Source organism: Arachis ipaensis, chromosome B03, assembly GCF_000816755.2.
Source record: "Arachis ipaensis cultivar K30076 chromosome B03, Araip1.1, whole genome shotgun sequence".
In the NCBI taxonomy this organism is placed as follows: Eukaryota; Viridiplantae; Streptophyta; class Magnoliopsida; order Fabales; family Fabaceae; genus Arachis; species Arachis ipaensis.
In genome coordinates this window covers 135,206,315-135,233,041 of record NC_029787.2, presented here as the reverse complement: position 1 = coordinate 135,233,041, position 26,727 = coordinate 135,206,315, and the positions used below count along the sequence as shown (strand labels likewise).

The window sequence follows — 26,727 nt, the reverse complement described above, 5'->3', positions numbered from 1 at the left end:
ACGCTTCGGTCGTGGGTTAGTAAGTGGGTCAGTGGGTGTGCTCAATCAACATTGTTTTACTAATGTTAGTAAAAAAAAAATTAGAGAAAACCTAAATCAGCCACCTGACAATTATCTCGAAAGACAACGAGGTTCCTGAAAAAAAAAATTAACTCGATCCCTGATAAAAAAAAAACTTAATCCGGCCCTGATAATTACTTCGAAAGGATAACGAGGTTCCTGTGTCAAAAAAAAATTAATGTTATTTTTTTTATGTTATTTTTTTTGGCACAGGGACTAATCAGTTTCAAAAAAAATTATCAGGGATCTCTTGGGAACCTCGTTGTCCTTTCGAAATAATTGTCAGGAGTCGAATGGGGTATTCACTAAAAAAAATATATGAAGAAGAAGAAGCAATTTATGTTTTTTTTTTGCAACAGGACTAATAACTTGCCGCATACATAGATCAGTGTATATAATACCATTCCATTTGCCAAGATCGGCATTTGGTCTCATAAAAAAAGAAAAAATATTATAAATTTAAATTTGATTCCACGAAACAAAAATCGAAAACACCACGTACGAATAAAATAAATTTATTATTGTTTTAATTATAGATAATTCTGATACACTTGTTAACATTTTAGAATTTTTTTTAACCTCCAAAACCGTCCATATTAATGAGTGAACTACTAATTCGGTCTTTTGTCCCTTTTTTTAGAATGACAACACAACTCCTTAAGATAAAAAAGATCAAATTTTGGTTTCTATCCTCTACTTCCGATCCTCTACTAAATTATTAAAAGAAATTTATGTTGATAAATCAATAAGAAAAATTCCTTTTTGTCACAGCCAGATTAAGAAAAAAAATCAAAACTCCAAATTTAAATCCGACCCAAAATTCAAATTAAACAATTTAATTTAGGACAAATAAAATTTTAATAATTTTGTTTATTATAAAATAATTTAATTTTCCTTCAAAATAATCAAAATTAATTTTACTATAAAATAAATTAAAAATAATTTACTATAAAATAAATTAAAAATAATTTATTATGAAATAAATTAATCTTTCTTTAAAAAAAATCAATTTATCTAACTAATTTTAAAAAATAAAAATGTATTAAAAACTAAAATATTTAATTTAAAATTTCTTAAAAATCAATTTGATTATTTACTCACATAGTTACATAATACATAAGAATAATTATAGAAGAAAAGTTAATCAAATATTCTTTGAATTTAATTTTCATAAAGGAGTTTTACTCAGCACCGATAGTATATTATCGGCTTATAATAAAAATAACTAATTTTTAAATCCACTAACATAAATATGATTGAATAAGCTTAACAACTAACACCTTTCTATTATCAAATTAATTTTTAAAATTAGCAAAAATGACCAAATTTTAACCAAATATGTAGAAGAGAGATGTTTAAAGGCCAACAGAATTTAATATTTTTAGTCAATATTTTTAATTATTTGTCTAATTTTTTTAGCCTAACAATCTAACAACATACTTTTAACTTTACATTTTTAAATATGTTTAGCTAATTACTAGTCAAAAACAATAAATTCTGCTGAAATTCTAATATTCTTCTCTGCCAAAGGGAGTGTTGGCATCTAGAGCAAGCAACTTGGTGCTCAAAAAATCAGAAATCTGTTTTCTTTCTTCATCACTCGTATGGTAATGGGAATATATGGTTCTACAAAAGTTGCATATAGCGATCCCCTTTAACTGAGAACTATACTATGTGATACTTGGTAAAGAAATGATGTGCGTGTCAATGACTCATAAACCAAAGGATTGATTTTTTCATCTTGTATTCCGTAGATAACCAGTCTCCAGCAGAGTGCAATTACATCTGATTACAAGTTAGCAGCCAAAATTGATGATGCTTCTTGCTGTTTTAAGCTATCAGCAACATGAGCAATTACTCCCACACCAGCATTGTGAAGCCATTCATTTTTCACCTGGAATCAAATAAGTATTCATTTAGAAACTATGTATTAATGATATATCATCATCCATGACAACAAGGTTTGATGGGCGAATTGAAGTACATGAATGTTGTTATGAGCAAAGAACGGCCAGAATGCTGCGTGAAAGCTGACATCAACTTTTCTCCACCCCAACCGCTGTAATCCCCGTATCATCTCCTCTGTTGAAAACACAGAGTTTGAGTGGAACAAGAAAAAGCACCATGACTGAAATAATTAGTTGATATATTTTCAGGCTCTTGGCATTGATAATCACCTTCCATGAGTTCATGATATTCCAAAGTATTCTGGGCATTGGGTACATTTTGTGCTGCCTCCTTTGCTTTTGCTGCTTTTGGAGGGAAATGAGAACCATCGGAAGGAACCGGTGGGCAGTATTCCATATCAACGACATGCTTGTATCCATCTAAAGATCGCCGAGGAGGCTGCATATATAATAGGACAATATTAGCATTCTTAACAAAATTTATATGCACTCTTAGCTTTCTCATTTTTACTACTTCTTTCCTTTTTACATTAAATAGTTTTTCTTTCTATGTTTTCATATAGAATCTGCATAATCTTTCCATAGTTTTTGTTTCAAGTTTGCAATATAGAACATACCGACAGCACTAACAAGAAAGGAAACCCCATTATCACCCTGCATTTTAGTTGCAAATTGCCATTTTGTATGAACCATCACTTTTCTCAGTAAAATGGATCAAGTGATCAACTGAAGCATATGTAACAAAAAAAACCCAACAATACTCTCTCCACAAATATCTTTCTTAACTTAGAATACATAATATCCTATTCTAATAATGAATATATAAGAAAGTACTGTATTTATAATTAATTATAGAAACATAGAAATATTTTTATATTTACCAAAACTATCCATTAATATGAACCCATAAAATAATAAGTACACTAGTATAATATGCACTCATGGCCCTTAAAATCACACGGAGACAACTTAATAGTTGTTATAAGGCTCCACTTCAAAATAAAAGACAGAAACAAAATCTTAAATTGAAACTCAATTCAAATAACATGTCAAACTCAAACCCACAAGAGTTACCCAACTGTCAATTGAAAAATTTTAATTATAACTAATAATTTTAGTGACAAAGTTAAGGCAGGTACATACGAAGAACCTTGGTAGATATTTACTTTAATATAAGTATTAAATAATAAATTTACATATGTTGAATAAATGAATGATAAAGATCAATAACAATGAAAAAATAGAGATAATCCAAAAGGAAAAATCATAATATTCACCTTACTGAGCTCGGTTTCCCTTCTTATAGAGGATGTGCGCCACCCAACCATATCTAAACACAGTCAAAGAAAATTCTAAAATCGAGGAAATTAGACCAAAAAGGTCTTATTGATATATCTAGTATGCTGTAATCCAAGATTAACATACTGAGAGGATACGATCATATGAAACATTAGCATAAAGAATCCGACATCTAAATTCTCCAAGTGCAGATCTACAGAACAATAAATCATTCTTAAGTAATCAATCACTTGAAAATTAAAAAGAAAAGAGAGAAAGAGAGTAAGCATGTTTAGGTTCCTGAACTCACAGAAACTTCCCCTCTTCACAATCCGTAGCCATCCTCAAAAGAAGAGGTGGTTTGTTGGCTTTACCATCAGTAAGGAACAACTGGCTACCAGTCCGGCCAACAAAAAAAGGAGCTATTGGTGCAGCAAGCTTTTCTAGGATTGGGACACCCAATAGAAATGGAAGCTGAAATATACACATAGACAACAACCAAAACTTTTATGATCCGTAGATTTTCAATATGACTGAAAGAGAGGAGGAAGAACATGAATAATAACATAGATGAAGACAGAAAAAAACATCGGCCATACTTGTTTTTTTCCCCTTACACCAAGATGTGGAGTTGCTAAAGTAATAAAACTTATTGGCTCTAGCCCAGCAATTGTCCCTCCTTTGAAAAAGCTTATATTTTGAGGTTTTTCTTTTATGCTGTTTGCTTGATCACCAGATTGGTCCCTATTGTATGCATCAGGTGAATATAGAACAGCAATTGCATATCTAGCAAACAAGCCTCCTAACGAATGGGCTAGAAAGGATATCCTTTTCAGGCTTTTTGTATTTTTAACAACTTCCATGACCTATTTTGATGAAAAATAACAAGCATGAAAATTAACAATTTATAAGAAACTCCAAACTATCTATTTAAATTAAATGTTCAAACTTTGGAATATAAGTTTGCATATATCTCAATACTTACTTCTTCGGCTAATCGCTTTCCAGCTCCATTAATCCCACTGAATGTCTTAGTATAAGTATTTGATGAACTTACTGCAGCCATCAAAATAATTTTTATGGAGTTCTATTTTACACATAACTTTGTACTTATTGATGACTTAAAAGACAAAAAGTTGTTATCCACACATCCTCAGCAGCTTACGCTAATAACTTTTTGAACAATGTAAATATGATTTCTCAATGCACTATCTAAGAAAACTTAAATAAAAAAGTAAGGTTTTACACATCATAGTTAGATCGAGTTTGAGATGTTAAGGCATGTCAAATAGTAATGGCCAAGACATTTAGCATTTATTCTAAAAAAACTCAAAGTTTCGGTTTTTGTAAATTGGCTAAGAAAGTCATAGTTTAAAATGCAAGCAGAATACAACATATAAAACCACAAAGTTCGCATTCACACTTTTTTTTTTTTTTAATTATGTACAGTTTGAGTATTAATTTCAAATGTGACACCATTTAATTTAGGTTAATTTCTGTCCTTCCAAAAGTTTAATTTCTGTACTCCTAGAAATCGAACCCTCTAATTTTAGTTCTTTTCACAATTTTAAAAAAATACAAAAAATTACACAATGTTAAGGTATATCCCTTATCTCACTTTCATATAAAAAAAATTAGCCTTGCATTCACTATGTATAAATAAAAGTCGTTGGAAGTACCATATATTAGAAAGTTTGTTCCGAGACGCCTTTTCAACTCTGCTTCTGCATAGGTCCAATCACTTGTGCTGCATCAGTAAAGCCATCAGCAATTATTTTTCCCCTAAATTAAATTTTAACATTTGAAATAACCAAAACAACTGATGCGTCTCTGAATGGAGACATACCTAGCCAAAATTCCATGAACAAGAACAAGGAGATGTTCAGGTTCATTCTTTGAATTCCATGCGCCAGCTATAGACTTTCCATGAGTGATAGTATTCATAGTTTGAATTCCAATGCCCTGGTGTCTCTGCCCGCTGTTTGTGGCTGAAAAAAAAAAAGTTTGATTACGCCCCAAGTATAGTGATATTTACACTTGCAGCAATTTAATACAGTTTCTAAGATATTAGTGCCAACGCAAATTAATTAATTAATTAATTAATGATAGGTAAGCTTGGTAATTACATGTTTGATTATGGTTAGAGAAACAAAATTTGAGAAATAGACAATTGACAATTGCAGGAGAATAAGGTGGGAGATAATGAATGATTGAAATGAAAGCATGACGATGGATTTAATACGAATTGAAAAGCATATAAATAAATCAAAATTATATTGGATTAGGTGAGGAACAAAAATTACCAGAAGAGAAAGACACAACTGATGAAGAGGAAGAGGAATGAATAGAAGAAGAACAGGAGGGGGAAGGGGAGGAGGAGGATGGTGGTTGTTTGCAACTGGAAATTCGTGGCGAGTATAGACAGCGCGCGTGGATGAAGGGAGCGGTTGCCATCTGTATTTATTTATATAAATATAGGGAAAAAATGGAGAGGGAGAGGGAGAGCTAGGGACCGAATGGTAATCGTGATTGAATTCTCTTGCTTCAAGGCAAAGAGTGAAGAGAGAATTGCGAATCACATCTTACAATCGGTGCCCATAACTTATCCTCTCTGCTCTGCTCTGTTCTTTTCTGCGATTCAATTTGGTGTTGCTGCTGGTTCAGGTAACATCAAAAGTTCACCATTCGTGGGAATTAGTTAGTTAATCACATTTGCAGTGCCGTGCTCTGTCACGCCATCCCAACGGACTTTTTCCTAATACCATTAATCTTTTATGTATATATATAAAAGTATAACAATTAATATATAAATAATATTTTTATAAATTTAAAATATATAATAATAACAAATTTAAAAGTATAAAATATTTTATATATACATTGAATCACAATTATTTATTTAAAATACTATTCACACTATAATTATAAAATAATTAACAAAAAATAAACTCACATATAGCAGTGGATATCTAAATTTATCAATTCAACAAAAATGTCTAAAATACACCATATTTTTTAGAATGTTTTTTATACTATATTAATTTATCTAATTATACCAAGAGGGAGTACTACATCTATATATATTGAGTACTTCTTATTGAATTTGAATTTAATTATCTTTTGTTGTTCAAATTTTTTATTTTCAATTTTTAATTTTGAATAAAATAAAAAAAAACCATAACTAAAACTTTGTTAATAGTTAATATATGACATATTTAAAGTTACTATAATAGTATATATTTAAAGTTAATATAAAATAAATTTTGTTAATATTATTTGAAATGAGATATTTTAATATTAATAGGCAAAATATTTTATATTAATACCATAGTTATTATAACTCATTTAATAAATCATAAATTGACTCACTTGTCATAATTGATTATTCTTATCTTTGATTAAGAACTCGACCCGTTTTACTTTGATTATTGCTTAGTATGCATGAAAAGAAAGGTGTAAGAGATTGTTTGAACGTCAATCTATGAATTCTGAAAATTTTTTGGCAATTGTTACCAAACAAAATCAAGAACTTGTAAATTTATCCAGTGAAACACCAACTTAATTCCAATTTTGCTTTCTTCTTCGTTTCATTCTTTTTACTGTGTGTGGCTAATGTTTAAGCGAAGGATGAGATAATCCCACTTTCTTTTGTGTAATCCTAAATTTTGAACAAAATATTTTTCTTTATTTGAAATAAATTAAAATCACCTACTGTCTTTGGGAAAAACAAATAATTGATTATTCTTATCTAACTTTTACTTTGTGTGAGATTCTAAATGTAAATTAATGTTTTCAAACGTGAAAGAATCTCACATAAAAATAATTATATCTAAAAATTTTATCAAACTTTATATGGATTCAAATACTTGGTATGACAATTTAAATTAATTAAACACCTATTACTAATTTTTTAAGTACCTTGTTCAAAATGTTCTATTATTCGGGTATAACGTTTGACTCCCTATCATCCTATGTTCCAAAACTCAAGTACCTACTTTAATCGCTTCTAGGTCCCTGTAACTTCCTATTTTGTCCAAAAATCAGTGTTGCATCTATTCAATCCATTATTTGATTATGACAAAATTGCTTTAACAGTGAGATATGTAAGGACATTAAAAAAATATTTGTAATTTGTGAGCAAGACATAGATGATAGCCTCAGTGAACAAAAACTAAATGAACATCAGACTTTTAATTAAAGGTATTAAACCTTTATGAGATAGCTAATACAAATTAGAAATTCAAAAAAGCATTCATAGGTGCTAAATAAAAAAAAATATGTTTCATATTTTTATTTTATTGATCTTCCATAACTTCTAGGTCTCTGTCCACCTTTATCCTTTGCCAAGTGGTCACCTTCTCACAATGAAAGGAAAGCAATGCAAACTAATGAAAACGTATTCAGATTGTAAACAAAAATCTGCAATATATCATTCTTTAAAAATATCTATTAATGGTTGCATTTATACTATTAACAATTAAGGATTCATTTAATAATAGATAAATTACAGAATGCTTTAAAGGATTATAATAACAATGTAATACACGCTTCACAAGTGTATTTTCATGATGTTCATTTGAGCTATGATTTTCTTGGTCTGTTTATTTGGCACATGACTAAAGCTATTCTTAAAATTAGCTACCTTTCAATAGTCTTTTTCTTTTGTTGTCCATACTTTTCTATATCAAAATCACCATATCATCATTAAAAGATCATCACAAAAAACTAAACAAAGATATGGCTAATTGCTTAACAAAATGCGCCTGGATGAAAACATATTCACTCAAACTATAATACTTTTAGTCTAGTTTTCTAACAACATACTTTATTCCATACTTTTAAACATTAATGATTAACTAATAACCAAAATTTGTTAAACAAATATAACACAACATTTCAACAAAACCAAACATTTTCAAAAAAGCTAAGCTAAAAGATCAACACAATACACCAAAGTCTTTTATAGTAATTCTCATATATAATTCCAGCACCACTTATCCACATAGTACATTAATAAGAACAGCCCACTATAAACTTTAGTGGGTTGGATTCTTAAAAAAAAACTAAATATTGGTATATTGCAAGGAATTTAACATAAAAATGATTAGACAATTCACACAAATAACTCATTGGTTCAAAAATTATAGATAAATAAAATATTGAAATAATAGAACTTGAAAAATAAAAAATGACAATTGAGCTAATGATAGAAATGAAGCTTACAAAAAAAAAAAATAAATAAATATTGGGAACAATAAATGAACACAATAATCTGAATTAGGCTTGATAAACCAACATAATGGATCTATATGATCCATAAAAGTATAGAACATGCATGTCTAGAAGTTTTCAATACGCTGATTCATCAACATAACAAAATGTTAATTTTTAAATTATGAAAGTCAATATTTATATACTTAAACTTTTATAATATTGACAATAAATAAATTTTAAAAATATTTTTTGGTATAATTGTTAACTGTGGTTGCATAAACAATTTTAATTGGAAGTTTATTTTGCACAATATTATAATAACTAAATTTTAATTTTTTTTAAAAAACATAAACAGAATTCTTGAATTTATCAAGATATTTTCTTTTTAAGTATTGTAAAGTATTAAAAAATTTATATCAGAATTTTGTAAATCATCTATATCGATTTTTTGATTGACTAAAACTTACAAATTTAATTTTATAGGTGGCTTAATTCGCATTGCATGCAAATTCTAAAGTGTTATTTTTATAAGTATTTGCATAAATATTTTTAATTGTTCAAGTAAAAAATTTTAGCTGATTCATGTATATAAAGAGAATAAAATAAAACTGATTATAGTGATAAAAAATTTTAAAAAATATTACAAGAATGATGTTTGAAAATCATGCATTGTAATTATAAAAAATATGACCTGCATTATTTAGCGTTTCAAATTTTTAATATTGCAAAAAGAATACGACACTTTTTTTGGCAAAGATAGTTAGATTTAATCACCCCATTCTTTTTCTCCATCTCATTCTTCTATCACCACCCATATCCACCACCTAATCTCACCCAGTGCATTATCATTGCTGTTGTGAGTCCCACTCTACTTTTTTCTTTTGCCCTATTCCATCTCTCTACCCACCACTCCATTCCACTACCCTCACTTACTAGGATCATAATCAGCATAAAAAATACAGCAACACAAAAAAAATAAAGAACATCGAAGCATAAAATGATATCACGAAAGAAAGGGCTGGAGAAAGAATGAAAACACCACAAAATACAAAAGGAACGGACAGTGGGTCAGCTATAGGGGTGTTAAAAATTCCCAGGAAACGGGGATTTTCGCGGGAACCGTCCTGAATGGGGCCCCGATAGTGAAGAATTTTTTCTGTGGGGATGAAGAAAAAAATTCTCCCGAGACAGGCGCGGGGACTCGAGTGGGGATTCCCGCCCCATCCCCGATAATTTTTCGAATTGTTAAACTTACTTAAATATCCTTACTTTATTTCTAACCTAGGGAGTATTTTAATAATTTCACCCATTAAAAAACCCTAATTCTATCTTCCCTTCTCACCTTTGTTGCTGCGCCGTCTCTAACTCTCTATTCCCACCCAAGCCCCAACTCTCTAGACTTCAGTCACTCACTCACTCTCCATTTTGTTCAAACTTCAAAACCCTCACAGCTCGCCACTGGCCACTCTTGCGCCGTCACCCTGGCAGCTTCACCGCGTCGTTCTCTCTCTTCAGGCGCGGCGTCCTTCCCCTCTCCACTTCTACATCTGCATGTTTGCTTCCATTCTCGTTACTGTATGTTAACATATTTATGTCTCTATTGTTTTAACAGAGAACATGGAGATGTTTATTGTTGGAAGTTGTATGCTGACAATGAAAGAATATTTGATGTTAAAGACTTTATTTTATTGCTTTCTTTATAATGAAAGTTATATTTTAAGATTTTATTTTATGGACTATGATTTGCTATGTTGTATTTCTGGACTTATAATCTTAGATAAGATATGTTTGTGTGTTTGTAATAATATTTTTTAGTTTGTTTTTTGCTTTTTTTGATATTTTATACTATAGTTTCCATATGAATGTTAAACATAGGGAGATAGGGAATGGGGTCCCGCGGGAAACGTGGAGAACGGAGATGGGGACAATTATCCCCCCATGACGGGAAATGGGGCGGGAACGGGAATTAATTCTGGGGGTGGGGACGAAGAGCAGAGAGGCATCCCCCGCTCCCGCCCTGCCCCATTGACATCCCTAGTCAGCTACGACACATTGGCTAAACAAAGGAAGTGATGCTCAAGGAGATGAGAGATGAAAATTTTAAGATGAAAAATATAATAATAAAAAATATAATTATAAAAAATTAATAAAAATAATAAAAGAAAAAATAAAAAATAAGTTGTGTCCCTTGTTAGTGTCTCCGTGTCCTTCCTGTCAGGATAGATACAAAATACACTAATTCAGTGTCTCTGGACACATTGTCTCTGTCCATGTCTCCTCTGCCAAATACAATTTTGTGTCTGTGTCCCTATCTCAGTATCCTGTCTCTATAAACAAACGCAGCCAAAGTGTTTGATTTTAAAACTTCAAGGATTAATTTGGGTAATTATTCTTTATATAATTAATAGAATAAATTTTGTTACTATGACTTTATATGTATATGTAAATTTTTTTGTATTATTATATAATTAAAATTAAATTATTTCATATATTAAATCACTTAACTTAACTACTAGTAATTTACTATTTTTTATTATGCACAATTTTGATGAAGAAGCTACATAGCGCGGTCTAGGGGTGTTCGCGGTGCGGTTTGGTTCGGTTTTAAGGGAAAAAGTCATCCGATCCGAACGCTTAATTTATGTGCGGTGCGGTTTGGATTGGATTGGATGAAAATTTTTTGGAAATCCGATCCGATCCGATCCGATCCGATTACAAGCGGTTTGGATCGGTTTGGATTTGCGATTTTTTAAATAAAAAAATTAAATACATATAACAAGTTTTAAAAATATCTTAAAAAGCTAACGATAACATAACAATAGAAATAAAATTATAGGTTAGTTAAAATAAATAAATAAATAACATTTTGAATGTAAAATATTTATTAAATAATAATAATACATGAATAATAGAAAAATGTATAACAAATTGAACATGTTATAAGTATAATTGTAAATATAATAATAAAATAATAATATTATAGCACATTGTGCGGTTTGGATTGGATTAGATCGGTTATGAAAAGTAGATCCGAAATCCGATCCAATCCAGCGGTTTGCAAAAAATAAAATCCAATCAAATCCGAATTAGTGTGGTTTTAATCAGTTTTCGGTTTGGATCGGATTGGATGAGCGGTTTAATTTGGATCGGTTTGGATTTGAACACCCCTAGCACGGTCCATTATTAGCATGTTCGGAGCTTGTCTATCAAAACTAGAAGGAAAAATAATCATTTCTACTCATGAACTTTGTGAACGCTTATAAAAATACCAATTAAAGAAGAAAATTAACGTTATACCCATCAAAGATAGATTTCGTATAACAAAAGTATCTAAACCCTAATTTTTTATTTATTTTTTAATAAAATTTCCAAATTACCACACCCTTTATCTTTAACCACACCTCTATTCCCTTTCTTCTCTCCTAAATCCCCTGTTTCCCAGCATCTATGTCGACCTTCATCAAATCTTGCAGCCCAAACACCTCTCTATGTGGTTGTTCACCATTACAAGGTCCCTCATTTTCCTTTCCCTCCCCCATGGCCCTCCTCTGTTCGAATCCCCCTCTTTGCCATCTCCACACCTGTTACCATGGTACAAAGAGTTTAGGAAAGAAAAGAAGAATTATTTAGAAAGGTATCATTTTTATTATTCATATTATGTGATTACAAGGATCTTATCAATATATAGACCAAGAGTACGCTAATGAGTATGCTAATTATGGAATAATTTCCTAATAAATTATATTGATTTTCTTCTAATCCTCTTTGATATTTTTCTGATTTTGTTTCCTAATTATGATATTCTAATACTCCCCTCAAGGTGAGTAGTGGGATCACCAATACTCAGCTTGGTTAGAACTTTAGTAAGGGCTTGTCTTGAAACTACTTTAATAAGAATATCAGCCAACTGATCTTCTGATCTAACAAAAGGAAGCTCAATAATGTCATTCTCAATTTTTTCTTTGATAAAGTGTCGATTTACCTCAACATGTTTTGTTCTATCATGTTGTACGGGATTCTCTGAAATGCTGATTGCGGTTTTGTTGTCACATTTCAACTGGCTTGGCAATTGTAGTGGAAACCCAATCTCAGTCATCAATTTTCTTATCCACAATACTTCAGTTATGCCTTTAACGATCCCTCAAAATTCTGCCTCTGCGCTTGAAAGTGCTACAACTTTCTACTTCTTGATTTTCCAAGTTATCAGGTTGCATCCAATAAGTGTAAAGTAACCAGCTGTTGATCTTCTATCGTTTGGGTTGCCCGCCCAATCTGTGTCAGTGTATGCCTCAACCTTCAAATGGCCATTCCTTTTGAATATTTCCACTTTTTGGAGCTCCCTTCAAATATCAAACTATCCTCATGGCGGCTTCCATATGATCTTCTTGTGGCTTATGCATAAACTGACTTACTATTCCCACAGCATAAGCTATGTCAGGCCGAGTATGTGATAAGTAAATTAGTTTCCCAACTAGTCGCTGGTACCTTTCCTTATCTGCTAGGGTGGCACCTTCTACTATCTTCAACTTGTGATTAACTTATATGGGCGTATCTATTGGTTTGCAATCCACCATTCCTGTTTCTGCCAGAAGGTCCAAAATATACTTTCTTTGGGAGATAAAGATTCCTTTGCTGGATCGTAGAACCTCTATTCCTAAGAAATATTTTAGTCTTCCCAAATCCTTCATTTCGAAGTCTGTAAATAGGTTCCTTCTCAATTTCATAATTTCTTCAGCATTACTTCCCGTTATGATCATATCATCCACATAGATTATTAGGCAAGCGATTAAATATTCCTGTTTTTTCAAAAAAAGGGTATGATCAGAGTTGCTTTGCTTGTACCCATACCTTTTCATGGTCACTGTAAATCTTCCAAACCAGGCACGTGGAGATTGTTCAAACCCATAAAGAGCCTTCTTTAACTGGCAAACTTCATGTTTTCTAAATCCCGTTGAGAAATCTAGAGGAGCTTCCATGTACACTTATTCTTTCAACTCTCCATGCAAGAAATCATTCTTGACGTCAAATTGATGGAGTGGCCAATCTTCATTTGCTGCTATTGAAAACAACACCCTGATAGTATTAATCTTTGCAACCGGTAAAAAAGTTTCGGTGTAGTCGATACCATAGGTCTGTGTATAACCTTTGGCCACCAACCTTGCCTCTTGTACCGTTCAATAGTGCCATCTGTCTTGTGTTTAATGGTGAAAACCCATTTGCACCCGACTGGCTTTTTTCTTGTCGGTATGATACACTTCTCCCAAGTTCCGTTCTTCTCTAGAGCTTTCATTTCTGCATTCATGACTTTTCGCCATTCAGCTTTCTCATTGACTTCTCGGACAGTTCTTGGAATATCTTCTATTAAGAGTGTGGTGGAAAAGGCCTTTGCAACATTTGCTATTCCTTCTCTAGTCACCCTTATCGGGTATCTTGAGTTACGAGAAACATGTTCTAGTGAGTACCGATCAGGAGGCATCCCTCTGTTTTTCCTTGGAGGAAGAATAAAGGCATTGGACTTTGGTTCTTCATTTTCCAGTGTTATACTATTATTGTTAGTGGCCTCGTTAAAAACAAGGAGTAAATTATCAGATTGGCAATTACTTACCTCTTGTCTGACATTCTCAAAAGGACTCTCACTGGTTGTATGTATCGAGTTATTTTCTATGTTGAGTGAAGTATGCTCGGTGGCTCCATCTGCTTACTCTGTTTGAACAGTTTCTGGGCAACAAAGGTTATTTTGGCCAACTTGGTGGTTCATTATTGTTCTCCCCCTGAATGCCATGTTGGTGGCTGAAGTAAAATTTGGATTCTAAAAAATCACAATCCATGGTCACATGAATACGACGAGTGATTGGATTGTAGCACCTATACCCCTTTTGGTGTGTAGCATACCCAACGAAAACACATTTTTCTACACAAGGATCAAGTTTAGTTCTATTGACTTTTGGGATATGGACAAAGATGGAACATCCAAATATTCGAGGTGGTAAGGTTAGAATGGGCGGGATTGCAGTCTGAGTAGCCAAGACTAATAAGGGTGTTTTGTGGTAGAGAACTTGGGTAGGTAGGCGATTTAGTAAGTAGGCAGAGGTCATTATAACTTCAGGCCAAAAGGTTTTTGGAACTTGTGCATCAAAAAGTATGGCTCGGGTCATCTCAAATAACTTATGATTTTGCCGCCCAGCCACACCATTTTGTTGGAGTGTATTTGGGCAGGAAGTTTGATGGATAAGACCATTTTTCATAAAAAAATCGCGCATTGATTGGTTTATAAATTCTCTATCATTATATGAGCGAAGTACTTGGATTTTCTTGTTGAATTTGAATCATTTGGTAGAAAGCAAAGAATTTATCAGATACTTCAGATTTGTGTTTTAAAAAATATACCCAAGTCATGCGAGAGAAATCGTCCACAAATAACACAAAATATTAAAAATTATTATGGGAAATAGGGGATGGACCCCACACATCAGAGTGTATTAGAGAAAAACTGGAATTGACTCTAGTGTTGGTTGGAGAAAAAGAAACTCTGTGATTTTTTGCACGAATACAAGTTTCACATTTGAGGGGTTCAGTACTACTTGTAAAAAGACTAGGAAATAGAAAATTGAGGTATCCAAATGAAGGATGTCCGAGACGCTTGTGCCATAACCAAAGTTGCCTAGTAACCGTTCCGTGAACAAGCATGGCATGACCCTGGTGTGCTACTTCATCAACGTAGTAAAGGCCTTCTCGCTCAGTACCACGCTCAATGATCTCCTTCGTAAGAATGTCCTGTAAAAGACAAAAGGTAGAGTACATGAGTACCACACAATTTAGTTCCTTTGTTACTTGGCTAACAAACAATAATTTTGATGATAGTGTAGGGACATAGAGGCAATTTTTTAATTTCAATTTTTGTGAAAAAGTAATGGAGCCTCCTCCTTTAACATCAATTAATTCTCCACTAGCTGTTTCAATATGGGCTTTTGAGGGTATAGTCAAGCTGTTAAAATCATGGAGGTCATGAGTCATAGTATCGGTAGCCCCACAATCGAAAATCCATTCATTTATTTTTTTAATTGGATTCTGATTTTGGGTCTCCTTTTATATTGAGTCACGGTCTGGCATGAGCAGCCAAGGAGTTCAGTAATCCTTGCCCTTACCGTCGCTGCTGCCTTGCCACCATTGCCGTCGGCTCCCTTACTCTGATTTCTCGATGACTTGGGATTATTTTTCCATCAATATGGGTAACCCACAATCTTAAAGCAGTTTTCTTTGGTGTGTTTTTTCTTTCTTCTTCCACCAATTATTTTTTATCAGAGTTGCCCATAATGGATAATTATATCCATTTAGTTTAAAATCAATTGATAAATTATCAGAGTTGGTTTGTGATTATTGCATTCCAAGACTATTGCATAGCATATTTGTAATTTGTAATGTCAATTCGTCAAAAATTGTTGATTTTGAGTTCTTAGAACCTAACTCTGCTCTGATACCATGTTACCATGGTACAAAGAGTTTAGGAAAGAAAAGAAGAATTATTTAGAAAGGTATCATTTTTATTATTCATATTATGTGATTACAAGGTTCTTATCAATATATAGAACAAGAGTACGCTAATGAGAGTACGCTAATTATGGAATAATATCCTAATAAATTATATTGATTTCTTCTGATCCTCTTTGATATTTTCCTGATTTTGTTCCCTAATTATGATATTCTAATAACACCCACCACCGACCACTCTCCCACTAGCACCCTATAACCGTCTGTGCTCGCCACGTGAATGTCCACCATCAAATCCACACTATTTATTATGTCCATCAACCCGAACTTATCGTCCCTCCGCCGCGTCTTTACAAACACGAACATAAGCCATATTCCGTTGCCGAGGAGACCAGATAAGAGGCTGGCAGTAGCCACGAATACGCCAAACTTCAAATGTTTCCCCATGCCAAGCGCAATCATGCAAGAGAAGAGGCAGCAGCCGTGCCGAGACCGTCGTCAAAATTGAAGAAGGGGATTATGCTGAGAGAACAAAGCACGGTGGTGGAGTCATGCGATATGCTTTTTGCGTCGACTTTGAGAGTTTTGGAGAACCCAATAAGGTTCTCAAAAAGAGACAGCAGCTGCAGAAGCATGGGTGGCGATGGTGAGGGGGCCTTTGACGACGACGTTCGATTTGACGATGATGTCATCTCCGGGAGGTTTGTGTAGCAGCGGGGAGCCATTTCGAAGGGCAACAACAGAGGATTGGAAGCTAAAGGGGTGGGCAATGAAAGATTAAGAGTGTCAAATTTCAGCCATATCCAATTGTGTCCGAGAGCCAGTTTACAGGTAAAATTACCAAACCTCCCCCTTAAAGTTAACCATAGTTGTGGCCTAATTCAACTAAATCAGCGACAAAATAACTACAAGAATCAATCTTCATGTTAGCTCAACCAATATAAGTAAGGAATCAGAACATGAAAATTCTACAGGATATGCCCACAACTGTAGCATTCGTGAATTCTCTTAAACCGTTTGGAAGAATCAAACCACATATGGTCTAATACAATAAAAAGATGAACAACCTCTGCAAGTCAAATTAAAGGTATACATAAAGGTTTTCACTCATTAAACGTACAAACACAATGATCTAGAGCTTCTGGAATGACCACCAGACACCAATGGTGTTTGGACTTGATTAGTCATGCTTAATTGTTGAAGCCACCAACTGCCTTTCGTAGTTTATGATCATCGAATATCTCTTCATCATGCAAAAACGCTGTCCTTGCTGGTTCCACAATTTTTGGAGCGAGATCTTTTTCCGCTATCCTGAGTTGGTCTTAAACCTGATTTTGATGGTTGCACAACAAGTTATGACACAGATTTCTTACTTACTATGTAATGCAAAAATAAAATAATAAATCCACAAGTAGAACACAAGGGATACAAAACTTATATTACATTGTTATTAACAAAATTAGGAACACAAAAGAGATTGAACACTTTTATGGAAGTTTCAATAATAATCCAAAGATGACCAAGTAGCATGCCTCCAAGAGGTTCATTTTTTTCGTATGAAAATAATTATGGTGTAACTCAACTAAATGGACGTGTATAAAATATTTGCATTGCTATGATGTCAGTTAAAATCGCAACCTACATTTTGCTTTTTCACTTTGTTTTTTTTTTTTGTTTATGAAACAAATGAAACGCAGGTTGAGTTTTAGGTATATCAGATTTTTTTTATTTCTTAAATAAGCCAAACACATGTTGCATTTTGGATTGGGCCTTTTTTTTTTAAAAAAAAATGCTAAAACGCAGGTTGCGTTTTAAATATGCAAAAATTTTTTATCAAAGGCTGCAAAACGCATATTGCATTTTGTATAGAAAAAAAATTTTAATTGAGAGTCTTGCCTATAAATACAAAACTCAATTCATCAGGACTTGTACCTCACTTCTACTCTCATTCCTCTTTCTTTCGTATATTTCAAACTTGTGAGTTTTTTTGGCAATTAGTTGTGTCAAAAAAGTTGGGTTAGATGAAGTTGAGGTTATAGAAGGTATTGCAAATTTGCGAGTGTATTATAACGGTGAGATTATATCAAACACACACGAAGTTACCACTACCATTTCTTTTGTTTGTATTGACTGACTAACAGTAGTTCGCATGTCGTAGGTGAAGGCAATGTTGCGGCAGACGATGATGAGTTTAATGTCGGAATGAAATTCGGTTCTAGAGAGTCGGTGATATCTGCAATTAAAAGCTACATTATCTCTAGAAGAGTTTATTACACTGTGTATGAGTCTGAGCCGCAGACATTCTATGCAAAATGCAAGAGTTATGGTTCTGGGTGCGATTAGCTTATCCGAACTAGCTTGGTTCGAAAGAAAGGCTATTGGAAGATCAGGAGATACAATGACAAACACGAGTGCACCATGGGGACGATTTCACAATATCATGCCAAGTTAGACTCAGACATAATTACAGATGCTATTAGGCTGTTGGTTGAAGAAGACCCGTCGATAAAGGTGAAGTCTATTATTGCAGAAGTTCAATCCAGGTTCAACTACATTGTAAGTTATCGCAAGGTTTGGTTGGAAAAGCAGAAATCTGTCGCAAAAATTTTCGGTGATTGAAAAGTTTCTTACCTGACTCTGCCAGTATTGTTGAAAGCAATGACTGCGAAGATGCTAAAGTCTCATGTTCAAATAAAAACACTCCCCGTATATCGTGAGAGTGAGGAGGTTCGTCAAAGTGTAAGAGTTTCCCATCGCATTTTTTGGAGCTTCAATCCGTATATTGTAGCACTTAGACACTGCAACCCATTGGTGCAGGTTGATGACACACACCTGTACAGAAAATATAAAGGTGCACTTTTAGTTGCGGAGGCACAAGATGGGAACCAAAACACTGTGCCTATTGCATTTGCGATCATCGAGGGTGAAATGGCAAACGCGTGGGAGTTTTTCCTAACTAATTTGCGGAGATATGTTGTTACCATTGATGGTGCGATGAGATCGGTGTTCAGAGATGGGTGTTGGCATTCGACGGGGTCATCGTTGGAGTCATATGACGACGAATAGGACTAATATAGTTGATAACACATATGTGGTGGATAACATATCATGCACCAATATAGTTGAATATCACCATTTTTTACTCCATTAGTAAATAAATTTCTACCTCCAAGATCCATATTTATTCAAGATACTAAACAGCAAAAACAAAGAGCTCAACAAGAACGACGGAGACAAAGGAAAAAATGATGATAACATACCTGTGAATATAGCGTCTGTCAACGCCGCGATGATATACCCCTTCCTCCAAGCTGCTTCTGACACCTTGATAACCGAATCTACGCACAGAACCTTTTTCGACGTGCCGCCAATGACCCACGATGCTTGTCCCGAATTTCATCTCCGACGACGACCGCCAGCCACGAAGTGAGATCAAGAGGCTTCAAGAACAACTACTCAATCTGACTCACTACATCTCCATATTCGATTAAATTCTCTGTTAGAACCTTAACTATATTTTCCAAATTTCTTTTATTCTTTTTCAATAAATTTTTTCTGAAATCAAAATTTCAAATCTCTGATCTTGTCCTCCATTACTGTTACCAATTGATATTAGTTTTACCGTCATTAATAAATTTACCATGTCTCATAATACGAGTCAACTACAAACTTTCACTGCACGCAGGGACAGATCCAGAAATATTATTATAGGAGGCCAATAACACATATAATATTAAAAATTATATGCAAAATATTATATAATGTAATGTGTTTACAAAAATATACCGATAGAGAATATATTTTAAACTGCAAAAAATATGTGTGTAAGTTTTACTAACGAAATGGTCGATTCTTCATATCATAAAATTCATCAACAATAGAATCTGTGTAAAAATTTTAGCAATTTTCTTTTTAATATAATTAAAAGACAATTAACAAAAAATTCATCTTTTATTTTATTTTTGAGTCATTATTTCTATTATTCATAGCTGAAAAAGATCTTTTAGTTATAGTAGTTGAAACAAAAAAAATTAATATCAAATGAATTAAAAAAGACAGTCATAGAATGAAAAAGAATCTATTTTATGAGATTTAAAAAATTATTTAATTAAAAAATATTAGTAATAATATCTTTTTAGATTTAAGACTTGGTTAATAAGCAACTCAAGTAATTTTTATATTTTATCTAACTTAGATATCTCATAAATATTTTGACAAACAAGCATACAAATCAATAAGAAATATTACATAATGGTTATTGTGTTGTTGATGTTGAAAGCATGAGATCACATAATAGAACAAGCATGAGGGTTTTCGTCGCTGAAGATAGCCATGGCCTTGTCACTAACGATGGAAGCAGCAATAGGCTTTCGGTAATAGCCAAAGTCATCGGCAAAAGTGTAACCATGGTGGTAGTAGTTGTAAGAAGAGGAGGAAGAGGTCATGGTGTTGGTGTGGTTGGCATATTGGCGTGAGAATGCATGGTATTCAGGGTTGTATGGATATGGCCACAGCTCAGCCCTCCTTCCTGTCTTCCTAACCGCTTTCAAAACCTTCTTTTGCTCTGCCCATCCCATAACCGTCACCTTTTGTAGCTTCATATCTATGTCTACCTCATCAACTCCTGTGTATGCCATTTAAATCCATCATCATATATACATGTTACATAACACATAACGCTAAATTAATTAAGTTTGCATACCAGGTAACTTCTTCAGAGCTTTCTTTATCTTGCTCTCGCACCCCGGACAATCCATATGCACACACATTTCTACTATCTTAAGTCACAAGAAAGATTAGTTAGTTAAATAGTGTGTCATATTTTTATGTGATTACCTTTCAATATTATTTATGTAAAATTAGAAAAACAGTACTAATTAAATAGTCGGAAATGGATCCTGTCCAGTTTTTTTAACACTTGAGGAAATGCAATGTGATTTCTCACCATTAACTTTATAAGTAGGGTCAAAATTAAATATGAGAAGAAATAATAAAAGGTGAGAGATCACAATTAACACCATCCAATTTTTTCTTCACTGGAGAGAATCCAATCCCTTAAATAGTCTAATACTCTCACTTGACCCGATAAATATGACTGTTCAATTTCAAGTCTATAATGATTTCTTACACCATACATATATTGACATAAATAACCAATAATACAAGGTGATATGCTAGATAGCCTTAAATTGCGCTAACAATTTTTTATATATCATTGTCATCACATAACCAATTGTTTTAGTATTAGAAAGTTTTGGACATATCAAATGGAAACTGATTTAAACTTTATTTTAGGCTCGTAAGTCCCTTAATTTCACGTTAAATTTAAGTATCATGGATATACTAAAACAATTTATATATAACAGAGTACTATGATTACTGAACTTCTATACGTAGTTATATGTGCATTACATATGATGCAAACGCACAACAAAATGCAAATTCAAACAGACATGGTATACACTATACAATAGCAATGGCAGGGAGAAAAAATATTAATAAATAGTAGTGTTTTCTAACCGTCATATTTGGAAGTTAACAGGAAGCTCTAGTGTTCTTTATATTTTTGAAATGATGTGAGCTTTAAATTAAGTTCTAATGGTGAAGGACAGAAGCTCATATGTCCTATTTATAGGTGGCAAACTATTCATCACAAACAACCGATGAATGTGTAGTGCACGATTGTGACCAAGCAAGGCAATGACGACGACGAAGACAAGAACATTAAAAAATTGTGACATAATCAATAAAGAAAGGTTATTTATTTATATAATTATTTCACACTTGGTTCCCACGGCACTTTCTTTCTCTTTTCATAACTTGTTTCCTTGTAAACAATAGTGACTTATTAGTTGAGCGTGTCCACGTTATGGAAATTGCATAGCAAATACTCAGAAATAGGGAGGAGCCCCTAGTGAAACCTTTACATATATATGTGGAAATGTGCCACACGTCACTATTTATTTCATTGTCACGTTATTAATATTTTAACTCTATGTCCTAAATTATGAATTTATGATTAATGATGATTAGCTTCAAGAGAGAACTGCTTTGACCATTTTGCAATTTAAAACGGCACGGCGTTAGACTTTTTTTTTTCCCTCCAAGTAATATAGGTCATAGCTGTAATTAGGGATGAAAGTGAGTCAAGCTAGCTCATGAGCTAGTTCAAACTCGACTCGTTAATAGCTCGATAAGCTGAGCTCGTGAGCTGAGCCAAGTTTGAGCTTGAAATTGAGCTCATAAATTAAATGAGTCGAGCGTGAACTTGGATAAGCTCAGCTCATTAGCTCGTGAGCTGACTCGATTATATATATACATATATCCTATATGCATTTAATCTATATTTTTAATATTATATATATACATATGAAATAGTAATATATATATATATATATTAATTATTTAAAATTTTATATTTATTTTTTTTACATATAATTTTGATGTAGGACATAAATAAAAAATTTATAATTTATTGATAGATAGAAATATATAAAATTGATGTTTTTAAATATTTTTTAAAATATATAAATTATAATTTATTGATATAGAATTATAGATTACGTATTTATGTTTCTATAATTTGAGCCAGCTCGTGAGCTCGAGCCAACTCGTGAGCTTTCGGTGAGCCAAGCTTGATCTTAAAAAATATGTTCGATTATTAATGAGCCAAGCTACGAGTCAAGCTCAATTTTTGTGAGCCGGTCTAGCTCGACTAAACTCGGCTCACTTCCAGTCCTAGCTGTAATTACAGAAGCTGACTATGAAGCTTTGTTAGCGTGTTCTTCTTGGGTGACAAGCTCCAGAATAATGTTTTAAGCTTAGGTGTAATTTTGTAAATAAATAAATCAAGGAACGAATCAGATTTTGTTTCATGGGTGTTACAACTACTCCTCAGGCAATTTCCATGCATCCATTATGAAAACAAATCTGTTGACAATATATGTAACAATACTGAATTATTGATATAGCTATTGAAATCTCTTCTTCTTGAAATAATTAATTATTTAATTATTCTTATGAGTGTGTATATATGTCCAATTATATATTTCTGACTATATAAATGTTGGTAGTTTATGGATTTAGTCAATAAGATTGACCTCATATAATTAACTCTTGCTATCAAGGTGAAAGATAAAATTGTTAGGAAATGATTTAATTTCCTAACTTATTTGTGGGTAATATATATATTAATTATAATCACAAATTATGTTATTTCAAAATTAAATGACTTATATAATGATAATCTCATTTATTGTTTTAAATGTTAATTGAATAAGTCATTATTACTTTTGATTTGAAATTAAATGAGAATAAAATCGGATATTATCTTTTGTTCCTTAGATAATTATTTTTTTTGAATTTTAGATATATTATCTTTTGGACTTTAGATACTATTTTATTTGGGCTTTAGGGTTTAATGGGTGTCATGCTCAAATATAAATAGACCTTCAGAGTTTCGGTCCTCAATATACCAAAGCCGCCTTTGTTGCTCTTTTCCCATCAAAAGAGTTACAGTTCAGTCGCCTAGGAATACAGAAGGCTTTGGTTAAGAAAGATCGAAAGAACCACAAGACTCAATCTTTCCATCAATTTTTAATTTCTACGAATAAAGGTACGCTTCCGCATTATGTTATATTTTTGGTGATTCAATATGGATGATCTGCGTTATTGAAATTAATTTATTCCAACAAAAATATGAACGAAATTAAATCGTTAAGGATATTTAAAAAAAAATCACAAATATTAAGGACAAAAATTATATTTTATCTAATATAAAATTTGGATAGATAACTCTTGAGAAATTTAGTAAGAATTAAACTCATGATTTTTCACACAAGTTAAATTCCTTATTGCTTATCCCTGATGCGGTTTTGATCCTTAGAGCGTAGTGTATGTAGTAGACATACAAATAAGTTAAAGGAGCCGGCTGAAAAGTGTAAGCAGTAAAATAATTTGATGGTTAACACAATGCTACAAATCTTGGTTTCTCCATGCACTATTTGTCACATATTGATATGCCACTCTCTACATAACAGGCCACTGAATTGCATCAGTTACCTTAGACAAAAGAAAAGGTAAAAAGGAATAAAATGGCAGAAAAAGAAGGTGCAATTGTTGGCAAGGGCCATGAGGAGGGAATGAAAATGGCAATCTCCCTCTTAGAAGAATCTGGACTTCCACTGGGGCTTCTTCCTCTGGCCCACGTGATCGAAGTCGGTTATGTCAGGAGCACCGGTTACATGTGGATCCTGCAAAAGAAGAAGGTTGAACATAACTTCAAGTTGATTAGCAAGCATGTGAGTTATGACACTGAGATCAATGGTTATGTTCAGAAGAAGAAGATCAAGAAGCTCAAAGGGGTGAAGGCCAAGGAGCTTATGCTTTGGCCTCCAGTTAGTGAAATAAGTGTTGATGATCCTCCCACTGGGAAGATTCACTTCAAGAGTCTTGCTGGGATCACAAAAACATTCCCACTTGAGGCTTTTGCTTCAGGCCAGTAACATAACTATCATATGTAATCAATTGCCTTTGCTTGAGTCTCAAGCAAAACTAAGTGTTTAGTTCTGTCTCTGAACTCAGCAATAAATCTGTCATCTTTCCTTTTCAATTTTGCTTTGTCCAAATACTACTGTGGAAAAAAGAAAATAAAACACTAAAGTTAGGCATATAACCCAATCACCCATGGTATATGACTTGGGATTAAACAAACATTTCAGTTGCATCAACTCACATCTATTTGGACCAACTTAAACATCTCTGAAACTACTTTATAAACATTCTTACACTATTCTTCATATAAATACTATGTAATTTAAGAATAAATGTTTTAACTGCTAATGACAACTTCACTCTATTTCTGAGATAACATCTAGTTCTTGGTTCAGGCTTCCATTACATAATCTAGCCCTTGTTTTGATTGTAGTAGTAGAGGCAAAAGGATTAGGAGGCATCTCTAACCCCTCCCCATTTCTTTCCAGCATTTGAACCACATCTTTCATGGTTGGACGATTCGCCTGGTGCCACTGAATGCACCAAAGTCCTACAACTGATAGCTTCTTTGCAACTCTAGTGTCTTCTTTTCCTTCCATATGGATTTTAATGTCTTCTTTGTTATCTAGAAGATTGTAAATCCATTGAGGGTAATAAACATGGCTGCTATTTTCTTCTGTGACATCAGTGATTTTTCTTCCACCAACCATCTCAAGCAGCAGCATTCCATAACTATATACATCCGATTTACACGATACATTGCCAAAGTTCCTAGAAAATACCTCTGGTGCAATGTAGCCCAAAGTACCCCTAGCTGTGGTCATTGACACTATACTTTGATCCTTGGGCAGAGCTTTGCTAAACCAAAATCAGAGAGTTTTGGTGTGAAATCACTGTCTAGAAGTACATTACGAGGCTTGATATCAAAATGTAAAATTCTTTTCTCACATCCTTGGTGAAGATACTCAATTCCCTTGGCTATGCCAAGAGCAATATCTTGTAGCTTTTCCCAGCCTAGAAAGGCATCTTTGGTGTCTGCTGAGGAAATGAATTTTTGCAACGAACCATTTCATAAAAATTCGTATACCAAAGCTCTTCTAGATCCATCAGAACAAAATCTGACCAAGCGAGCCACATTGACATGGTGAATTTGACACATTGCTTCCATTTCATTGATGAACTCTTGGCCATTACCTGATGAAGCATTTAAGACCTTTACAGCAACCTCAATTTCATCCCCTAGCTTCCCTTTGAAGACAGGTTCATATGCTCCTTGCCCCAATTCTTCGCTAAACTGATTTGTAATTCTTCTTATATCTGCATAAGAGTACCTTGCAGGCTTAAGTGCTTTGTAGTCCTCCAAAAGCTTTTTGATCTTCATATAACTCAGCCTTTCATTGCCAGCTACATAGACACAATAAGCTGCCACTCCAACAAATAGAAACATAAAAGGGCCTAGAATTTCACCTGTACATAGAAACATAACAAGTTCATTTTTGGAATTTCTGTCTTCCTTATGCAAAATGACCAATAGCTATAAAAGGCTTACCAGCAAGCTTTTTCCCTCTATGTAAACCTGCCAATAAAATGAACATAAGAAGTTAACAATCAATGCAATAACAATGTTCAAAGATTTAAGAAAATCCCTCATAAACTCAAAACTAACATATAGGAAGAAATTATACCCTTAGTACTATGGGGGAGGCCTATACATTCAAGCCTATGATTGGATTCGTTTCCTCTCACTTTCGCAGTCTTTGCAATCCGGTTGGAACCAATTAAGAACAGTATCAATGTTCCTGTCAAACAAAGAACTAGGCAATGGTACACTGCTGCGGATACTAGTGCAAGAGAATAACTGAGTATTTAACAATGGATTGATCAGAATTCACTGTTACAACTTGAAAAGTACATGAAGGCAAGAAAAGCTTCTAGATGCTAAGAAGTATTCCTTATCCATCCTCGAACAATTGAACAATGCATAATTATGGAGTAGAGAGCCATCAATGAAGCTAAAAGGAGAAAGAGAAAAGTCAAACAGTGGAATGTGTGAGTGAATGGAGCAGCCTTGAGGATAAGAGAGAGTTATGAGTTGTGATGAATAGTTGATGCTTTTGACTAAGGCCTTGAAAGAGAATGGGAGCTGCAGCATTGTGTTGGTGGTATCAGTGCAAGAAAGATCAAAGGAAGAATCATGGCTACAACATTCTGGTTGTGTTCCTTTCAGCCTGAAGGGGAACCTGATGGAAGGTCCATCCATGCTGCAACTTGCTACTTTGCATTGGTC

The 26,727-nt window shown here is 33.3% G+C and overlaps 3 protein-coding genes and 2 long non-coding RNA genes across 8 annotated transcripts in view; 1 reads left to right on the top strand and 4 right to left on the bottom strand.

The window, feature by feature from the left end:
- On the bottom strand, positions 1,618-5,956 carry LOC107632194. 2 transcript variants are annotated; one of them, XM_016335881.2, is made up of 11 exons: positions 5,549-5,956; positions 5,092-5,233; positions 4,925-4,992; positions 4,231-4,301; positions 3,845-4,111; positions 3,556-3,719; positions 3,404-3,459; positions 3,245-3,297; positions 2,238-2,406; positions 2,045-2,142; positions 1,618-1,954 (listed from the first exon to the last, which is right to left on the bottom strand). In XM_016335881.2, the coding sequence occupies exons 1-11, from the start codon at positions 5,697-5,699 to the stop codon at positions 1,850-1,852; spliced, it is 1,344 nt and encodes a 447-aa protein (XP_016191367.1). In that variant the 5' UTR covers positions 5,700-5,956; the 3' UTR covers positions 1,618-1,849. The 2 variants fall into 2 exon arrangements, with proteins under 2 accessions (XP_016191367.1, XP_016191368.1); XM_016335882.2 differs by lacking the exon at positions 3,845-4,111 and having other exon boundaries at positions 5,549-5,954.
- Positions 12,175-26,727, bottom strand: part of LOC110270486 — a 19,920-nt gene continuing 5,367 nt past the window's right edge. The window contains exons 2-3 of the long non-coding RNA XR_002360114.1: positions 24,418-24,424; positions 12,175-12,268 (exon numbers count right to left, since the gene is read on the bottom strand). This is a non-coding gene — a long non-coding RNA (uncharacterized LOC110270486). The remainder of the gene's footprint in view (positions 12,269-24,417; positions 24,425-26,727) is intronic.
- On the top strand, positions 16,178-24,676 carry LOC107634049. 2 transcript variants are annotated; one of them, XR_002360112.1, is made up of 2 exons: positions 16,178-16,778; positions 18,106-19,562. XR_002360112.1 is itself a non-coding variant. In XM_016337634.2 (2 exons), the coding sequence occupies exon 2, from the start codon at positions 24,041-24,043 to the stop codon at positions 24,449-24,451; it is 411 nt and encodes a 136-aa protein (XP_016193120.1). In that variant the 5' UTR covers positions 16,257-16,778; positions 23,987-24,040; the 3' UTR covers positions 24,452-24,676. The 2 variants fall into 2 exon arrangements, 1 of the variants encoding a protein (XP_016193120.1); XM_016337634.2 differs by lacking the exon at positions 18,106-19,562 and adding an exon at positions 23,987-24,676 and having other exon boundaries at positions 16,257-16,778.
- Positions 20,198-21,647, bottom strand: LOC107632195 (heavy metal-associated isoprenylated plant protein 28-like). 2 transcript variants are annotated; one of them, XM_016335883.2, is made up of 3 exons: positions 21,468-21,647; positions 20,650-20,725; positions 20,198-20,571 (listed from the first exon to the last, which is right to left on the bottom strand). In XM_016335883.2, the coding sequence occupies exons 1-3, from the start codon at positions 21,471-21,473 to the stop codon at positions 20,234-20,236; spliced, it is 420 nt and encodes a 139-aa protein (XP_016191369.1). In that variant the 5' UTR covers positions 21,474-21,647; the 3' UTR covers positions 20,198-20,233. The 2 variants fall into 2 exon arrangements, with proteins under 2 accessions (XP_016191369.1, XP_016191370.1); XM_016335884.2 differs by having other exon boundaries at positions 20,650-20,721; positions 21,468-21,550.
- On the bottom strand, positions 25,155-26,721 carry LOC107634050. The gene is made up of 3 exons (XR_002360113.1): positions 26,126-26,721; positions 25,990-26,016; positions 25,155-25,907 (listed from the first exon to the last, which is right to left on the bottom strand). It is a non-coding gene; the product is annotated as an uncharacterized LOC107634050 (long non-coding RNA).

Coding starts and splice junctions, on each gene's coding strand:
- LOC107632194 (XM_016335881.2), bottom strand. CDS start 5,699: ATGGCAACCGCTCCCTTCATCCACGCGCGCTGTCTATACTCGCCACGA. Junction 4,302..4,924: donor AACAAACTTTCTAATATATG/GTACTTCCAACG, acceptor TGATGGCTGCAG/TAAGTTCATCAAATACTTAT. Junction 2,407..3,244: donor GGGAAACCGAGCTCAGTAAG/GTGAATATTATG, acceptor TTATATATGCAG/CCTCCTCGGCGATCTTTAGA.
- LOC107632195 (XM_016335883.2), bottom strand. Junction 20,572..20,649: donor AGCTCTGAAGAAGTTACCTG/GTATGCAAACTT, acceptor TGGCATACACAG/GAGTTGATGAGGTAGACATA.
- LOC107634049 (XM_016337634.2), top strand. CDS start 24,041: ATGGCAGAAAAAGAAGGTGCAATTGTTGGCAAGGGCCATGAGGAGGGA.